The sequence below is a fragment of the Sinocyclocheilus rhinocerous genome, unplaced genomic scaffold, assembly GCF_001515625.1.
Source record: "Sinocyclocheilus rhinocerous isolate Xijiao unplaced genomic scaffold, SAMN03320098_v1.1 scaffold1115, whole genome shotgun sequence".
Classification (NCBI taxonomy): domain Eukaryota; kingdom Metazoa; phylum Chordata; class Actinopteri; order Cypriniformes; family Cyprinidae; genus Sinocyclocheilus; species Sinocyclocheilus rhinocerous.
In genome coordinates, this window is record NW_015658514.1 from 1,096,660 (window position 1) to 1,104,152 (window position 7,493).

Here is a 7,493-nt window from a genome sequence, read left to right on the forward strand (position 1 = left end):
TATATAAATATAAATATAACCAGTTAAAGATAAAATGAGTGTGCATTAGCATGTGAATCACTGTTACAACTCAAAATTCTTCAGCAATGAATGCAATTTTCTTTTTGCATTGCCAGTGCCGAAAGGTTCTAGGGTATGACTGCAAAATAAAAATGAAACCACTCCTAACCCCTAAAGGTTTGTGGTGTCTAAATCTGTTGCATTAACAATCAAATCAGCACTTTCTTTTTTCTGGTTTTTATAGGGATTGTTTGGTTGCACCTAGGATTTCATACATTTTGGGCTACAAAACGCCCCATCAGGATAATAAACGAGTTTTTCTATACATATCCAATATATATCATACTCAATATGCCATGAGCCACTTAATCAGAAATCAGGTTTTCCCCCCAGCTGAGTTATCAATATCAGAAAAAAATGCAATTTGTGAACCTCTATTTTATGTGTATGTCTAATTAGGCTTGTGTTCACCTCTCCAGTGCTGCTCGTCTCTTTTCCACAAACTCCGCTGAGGATGAATCCTCCTTCCCTACCTTCACTTTAGTCATCCCTGTGACACAACACCAAACCACACGCTCAGTCAGCAAATCACACCGGACTGCTCCGAGCAAAATGATGCAAGTAAGAGCCAACAGAGAGCTCAGAGTAAACATTCTCATGGATCCAGGCTATTGTGAGTGTCTAGATGAGGGTCACTAGAATAACTCCACTAGACAAGGAAGGAGCCAGAGTGAGCATGAGAAATTCTTTACCAACTACACTCTTCTGAGGTGGAGGTGGAATGATGCAGCCCAGCAGAGAGTGTTTGGCCGATATCTTCTCATAAAGTCCCAGAAAATCACTGAAACGTCGACGTACGGAGAACGTCTTATTAAGGAACATGGGCAGTGTAGTCTGGAGATAGAGAGAGAAGCATGGAAAAGGGCCATAATGCTGATTTATGTAGCTTGATCAATCCAAAAATGGTAATAGGGATAAGCTCTTGTGTAGGGAACATGGGCAGTGTAGTCTGGAGATAAGAGAGAGAAGCATGGAAAAGGGGCATAATGCTGATTTATGTAGCTTGATCAATCCAAAAATGGTAATAGGGATAAGCTCTTGTGTACCTGTGTCGACACTTTGTAAGACATGTAGGCATTCATGCCATCTCCTGCAACACAATAACATAGAAGAATTCGGTCACTATAGCTCTCAACATCCAGAACAAGAGGCTGAATCTAGACCAGTGCTTCTCAATGACCAAGGAAATATTTGAAGGCCCACACATGTAGACGAAGATATTTTCTCTATTAATACTGCTGTAATAAATACAAACCTGCTTGTTTTCTGAGCGTCAACAGAATAATTAATTATTATGATTAATTTTTTTGATTTCAGAAGTTTTAAGAACTCATGAATTGTATTTCTTAATGCAATCTTAATCAGATTTTAATAAATAAAAGTAAGAAAAACAAATACTTATCTCAAAAAACTCCCTTTTTAAAATAAGCTCCATTGGATGTTTGCCGAGGTCCCCTAGTGGGCAACTGGTTGAGAACCACTGATCTAGAAAAATTTTATGCAAGTTATACCCTTTTTTAAAGTATAAGTGGGCAATGTGTCAGTGGCTTCTAGTTATTTTAGGTGTAAAAAATCAGTTCATGTTACCTGATGCTGCAAACTGTTATCCATGATCATATTATTTTATTATGTTTATATTTATTCATTTAGCAGATGCTTTTTATCCAAAGTGCCTCACAAATTAGGAATCTTAATCACTCACTGGCTTGTAGCGCAAATCATTTCACAGTTTACTTCAATTTATTATTATTCTTGTTATGTACCTACACTGTGAAAAATGTTAATAAGTTGCATAATACAAACCAATTTTCTCTGGATTAGTGACTGCAATGTTCAGTTCAAACTGGTCTCCACTCTCTTCCTCCTCCAACTGTTGAAGTTGATCAGCATTCAGTTAGAATTAAGAATCTATATAAATATTACATGAATGCAACTGAAGGGTCTTGTTTGAGTACCTCCTCCATGGTCTTGGTGACAATGCTGGGTTTGAGTATGGAATTAGGGACACGTGTGGTGTTGCAAGCCGATGCGGTCGGGCCAATAATCTCTCTCCTGCCTTGACTGGTGGTGTTAGTGAGTGTCAGCTCTACAGTGGCCTCTAGTGATTGAACAGAGAGCAATAAAGCACAGAGGTGTGAAGTGAGTAATAGCATTACACCATTATACTTTAGTATACAATTATTTTGGGAAATCTGTACTTTCCATGAGCTCTGTTAAAATTGAGTACTTGTACTTTTACTCAATCACAGGAAACATAATAGCATTTTACTTCATTACAAATTCTTAAAATTACATATCATGACTTAAATATTTCCTCAATGATTTAAAAATATATATCCAAATGTGACGCCAGTTATCAAGCTATCCGTTTCAGACACATACTTCAGTGTTTTTACAACCACTAAAAATCACTATTCAAATGTTTGTAAAATCATCTGCTGACAACTTTAGCTGAGAACATTCATGCAAAAGCTTTCAGGATACTGGTTTCAGTTTAACATCTGCTGTGCCTTAGATTCTTACATAGAACAATAATAAGAAAATATTATTTTTGACAGTTTCTTTAGAAAGTTTCTGCATCAAAAATACTCAAATTAGAACATCTTTACTGTCTCTTGTTTCCAAAAGCCAATTTGAAGCTAAGAAACGTATTTACTTCTTACTTTTAAATACCCAAGTTCAATTAAATATGGATAATTTTTACTTCCACTCAAGTACTTTTTGGCTAGGTACATCATTTTAACTGAGCACAATTTTTGACACTGTTAATATACTCAAGTACAATTTTCAGTACTTTTTAAAATCGATATAGCATTTTTAAGTGAAATGTTTCAGCCTGCCACGCTATTTTAAAGTCAAAGATTGAATGCATTATGTTCTCCAACATGCAGTTCAGCTCCCATCTGGCCTGCATGTCAAATCAAGTGTCATTGCGAATTTATTGCTCATTACGAGTCATGGTGCAGCGATGGAGTGAAATACCAGTGAACAGATCCAGCTCTTCATCAGAGTGAAGGCCATTAGTGGCGTGATGGACATCGCTCCTGACGTACGAGCCCTCCTCACTGAAGATATCGCCTTCATCAGGAGCTGAGGTGGGTGTGATCGGTTTACTCTGCAAAAAGAGATGAACACGACGCCAAGATAACAGCTGATAACCATAATGACATAATTGCAGTTCGCGCAGTTATGAGCTGCATTATGAGACTAACCGCTGCAGACACTGCCAATAAGCTACGAGCTAGCCTCTGTCAAATGACAGTTAAATATTTCCCCACATAAGATTTGATCAGATAATAAAAACATTATTATTCATTCTGAAGCAGGTGTCTCACCCTCGCGCCGGTGAATATGTCCTCGCCTTCATCATCATCATCATCGCTGTCCAGCACTTGAGTGTCTAATTCTGCCTCCTGATCTTCATTATCAGGGAAAGGAGGAGGATTCCGCCCGCAGCCGCCTGACATCGCTTGTTTCGACCAAAGGAATTATATGTAAGAACAAACAAACCTAACGGATCAAGTCTTGAAGTTGGCGTAATGTCTACCTGACTGTCCGTTACAGGTAAGCGTGGATTGGATTTCACTGCTAGGTAACCTCAGCCTACTTAAAAACATCCGCGGATGGCTCTGCGACGCGTTCTCTCAGGCTCAGAGAGAGAGCGCTGATGCGCCTCCGCCTCCTGATGGTCTGGAGCAAATACTACAGCTATTTCAACAACTACACCCACAAGCATGCACACTGATGCTGCTGTGCATTTAGGACATGCTGTCATTCAGTGAATATATTTTATCAGTTCAGCTACAGGAATACACATTTACTCTCAAATCACTCATTGGTTATAGTTTCATCATGACTTGAGAGCAGCTCAATTTTGTGAACCGATTCAACCAGCACATGCATCATTCGACTTAAAAGAATGATCAGCTCGCGAATCGCACTTGGCATGAATTCATTAAATTAAAAAAATGTAAAAAACGGCTCAGAGAGCGCTGATGCGCCTCCGCCTCCTGATGGTCTGGAGCAAATACTACAGCTACTTCAACAACTACACCCACAAGCATGCACACTGATGCTGCTGTGCATTTAGGACATGCTGTCATTCAGTGAATATATTTTATCAGTTCAGCTACAGGAATACACATTTACTCTCAAATCACTCATTGGTTATAGTTTCATCATGACTTGAGAGCAGCTCAATTTTGTGAACCGATTCAACCAGCACATGCATCATTCGACTTAAAAGAATGATCAGCTCGCGAATCGCACTTGGCATGAATTCATTAAATTAAAAAAATGTAAAAAACACACACACAACACCACAGCATATTTGCAAGTATCCCATTTAATAAAATAGATTTTTAATCATTTAAATCTCATAATTCAAGATATGTTTGAAAACAATTTAACTAGTGCATAGCAATTACCCATGATCTTCAAAAACATACATTTACAAAAAAATATATATATATATTCTAATACATTTCTTATATATTTCTATGAGCGTCTAAAGATTTTTGCACTTGTCCAGTTAGTGTTTCTGCTGATGTCAGAATTTGAGAATTCTAAATTCAGTGAGCAGGGCAACGATGAGAAAGACAGTGTAGAAGATCAGTAGAAAAATGCCATAGACTCGGCTCAGGTGAAAACACTGAAGAGGAACCAGTATGAAGGAGAAGACGAGAGACAGACCCAGTGCTCCTGACAGAACCCAGCACAGCATCCCTTCTGGTTCCAGCTGACCACACAACAGAAGACACACAGCACACAGATCAGACTCCGTCACTCATCTATACTGGAATATTCAACTGACTAAAAGCTTGCAACATATCCATCCAGTTACATGTATATGACATTGACATTGTATATAATATATAGAGTGTGAGACATACCATCACAACATTATTTTCATTCTGAAAGATTTGCAGCAGGCAGCCCAGGCCCACACCAAACAGCATGTCTTAATGTAATGTTAAAGGCATATGAAGTGCGGTTATGGTAATGTACCAGGATATTTACAATACTGTAAATATATAGTATGATTAAATCTGTTGATGTATTTGTTAATGCACATACACAAAAAGGAGAACTTTTTTAAAAAACATATGTTAAAAGATACTAAAGATAATGCCCCCGAAACAGGCAGAAATGGCCATCCGTGGGTATCCCTGACGGGCTATAGTAATGTCTGCAAAGCAATCTGTGAAAACACACAAATATTACACATGGTCTAACAGAGGTAAAACCATAATGGTGTATAATATCCCATTGGTGTATGATTCTTTAAATATTAAAAGCCATCAAACACTATTTCACGCATTATATTATTACTTAACAGTGCCAACAAAAATAAACCCATGCATTCTAGTAGTTGTAAAATTATTTTCCTTTCATTTCAAGTTCTAGAATATTGGCTAGGAGCTAAAATAATGGGAAGATAATGTGCAGTTTGTGATTTTTAATGTTTGTGAGTGAGTGTGTGTACCTCCAATGCTGTTGCCCCAGGCTAACAAGGTGAGGCCCAGTACAGTGTTGCTGAGACTGAGAACAACCCCCAGCAGGTGCAGCACACTAACAATCTCAGCCGCCACAGTGCTGATCCACAGCGCACTGACCACAAAACCTAGCAGAGAATAGAGCTACACACACACAGCAACAGAACAAATAAAACATTTCAAAAACAAAATGAATACCCTTTTTTCAGCAAGGATGCATAAAATGGATTAAAAGAGACAGTAAAGACATTTAAAATGTCTATACAATGATTTCAAATAAACGGTGTTCTTTTGAAAGTTCTACTCAAAGAAGTCTAACAAAAAGTTACGGTTTCCACAAAAATATTAAGTCACACATGCTTTCAACATGAGTAACTGCTGCTGAAAATTCAGCTGTCATCACAATAATAAATTGAATTTTAAAATGTTAATAAAGGAATAGTTCACCTCAGAAATGCTGTCATCATTTACGCACCCTCACGTCATTCCAAACCTGTATAAGTTTCTTTCTTATGTTGAACACAAAATCAAACAGTTGATGGCCCCCATTGACTTCCATAGTATTTTTTTCAGTACTATGGAAGTCAATGGGGACCAACAATTGTTTGATTACCAGCATTCTTCAAAATATCTTCTTTTGTGTTCAACATAAGAAAGAAACTTATAGGTTTGGAACAACATGAGGGTGAGTACTGTAAATGATGACAGAATTTTCATTTTTGATGTGAACTATTACTGTTTTTACTGTATGTGTGATCAAACAAATGCATAAGAAAATAAGAGTTGTCTTTAAAAAAAAAAAAAGAAGAAGAAGATTCATACAAAGTGATATCTAGGAGGATGCTCATTTGTGGTAGTGAAGAAGACTATGCCAGAGAGGAAGACTCCGATGCAGAGTACAAGCACCCACACTGGAACTTCTCCTTCAATGAGCAGTAAGCCATCTTGAATGAAAGAGAAACATTGTCTGTTTCAGTCACATGTACTTTAGAGAACATGAAATGATTGCACAATATCTGCATCAACAGCATTTATCTTTTCACATACAAAAGGAATTTCAGTTCATCTGACAGAATGCAGCAGATGCATTAAAGCAGGGGTGCCCAAACTCGGTCCTGGAGGGCCGGTGTCCTGCAGAGATTAGCTCCAACCCCAATTAGACACGCCTGAACCAGCTAATCAAGCTCTTACTAGTCATACTAGAAACTTCCAGGCAGGTGTGTTGAGGCAAGTTGGAGCTAAACTCTGCAGGACACCGGCCCTCCAGGACCGAGTTTGGGCACCCCTGCATTAAAGCAACAAATGACAGGGATGACATAACTTTTTTTTTATGTGCACATAAGAGATTGCTGTTGAACAGGTTTAGTTTCATGGTTCAAATAAAAATGCCAACCGACTTACACTTTCCCGACTGGAAGGTAAGCACGCAGACCAGAGGCCCAGTGATTATGTGAAGACAGTTCAGAGGGCGTTTCCAGTTGTGATCCTCCTTATCTGTGTCCACCACAGGAACTGTCAACAATAACAGCACTTCTACAGGCACCTAACATAGTCAGACAGACAGGCAAAAAAGGATCTTCATCTTAAAATTTCATAGGCATGCATATTAGATTCATACAATCCAACAATTGGACAATTAGACAAGTTTATTTTGAACAATAGGTTACTAGAAGAATGATTACTTATTTAGAACCAAGAAGTGAAAGTGAATGCACATGTTTATACCTTGATCACTTTGAGGACTTTGGCACTCCAGTGCTGTCTCCTCCAGGTCCTACTATCCACCGGGTTAATGGCATTCAGGAAGATCTGAGCAGTGGATTGAGTGTAAGGCAGCAAAGGCTCATACTCTCTGCAATCTGAAACACACATATATACACACACCAACACTTACAAACACATACATGCAAGAATTTCACAGACAAATGCAAACCAATT

General features: G+C 38.2%; 2 protein-coding genes across 5 annotated transcripts in view; both read right to left on the reverse strand.

The window, feature by feature from the left end:
- Positions 1–3,783, reverse strand: part of LOC107722395 (sorting nexin-1-like) — a 9,951-nt gene extending 6,168 nt beyond the window's left edge. The window contains exons 1-7 of one of the 2 annotated variants that reach the window (XM_016530750.1): positions 3,396–3,779; positions 3,043–3,175; positions 2,016–2,158; positions 1,864–1,930; positions 1,107–1,150; positions 753–894; positions 472–550 (exon numbers count right to left, since the gene is read on the reverse strand). In XM_016530750.1, coding sequence (XP_016386236.1) covers positions 472–550; positions 753–894; positions 1,107–1,150; positions 1,864–1,930; positions 2,016–2,158; positions 3,043–3,175; positions 3,396–3,527 — 740 coding nt within the window. In that variant the 5' untranslated portion in view covers positions 3,528–3,779. Of the gene's footprint in view, positions 1–471; positions 551–752; positions 895–1,106; positions 1,151–1,863; positions 1,931–2,015; positions 2,159–3,042; positions 3,176–3,395 lie in introns of both variants that reach the window. The other variant, XM_016530749.1, reaches the window with a different exon arrangement.
- The window catches only part of LOC107722394 (sodium/potassium/calcium exchanger 6, mitochondrial-like), an 8,941-nt gene continuing 4,270 nt past the window's right edge, over positions 2,823–7,493 (reverse strand). The window contains exons 10-16 of one of the 3 annotated variants that reach the window (XM_016530747.1): positions 7,281–7,414; positions 6,957–7,098; positions 6,378–6,499; positions 5,546–5,699; positions 5,180–5,260; positions 4,953–5,020; positions 4,076–4,798 (exon numbers count right to left, since the gene is read on the reverse strand). In XM_016530747.1, coding sequence (XP_016386233.1) covers positions 4,610–4,798; positions 4,953–5,020; positions 5,180–5,260; positions 5,546–5,699; positions 6,378–6,499; positions 6,957–7,098; positions 7,281–7,414 — 890 coding nt within the window. In that variant the 3' untranslated portion in view covers positions 4,076–4,609. Of the gene's footprint in view, positions 2,834–4,075; positions 4,799–4,952; positions 5,021–5,150; positions 5,261–5,545; positions 5,700–6,377; positions 6,500–6,956; positions 7,099–7,280; positions 7,415–7,493 lie in introns of those variants that run through there. The other 2 variants (XM_016530746.1, XM_016530748.1) reach the window with 2 other exon arrangements.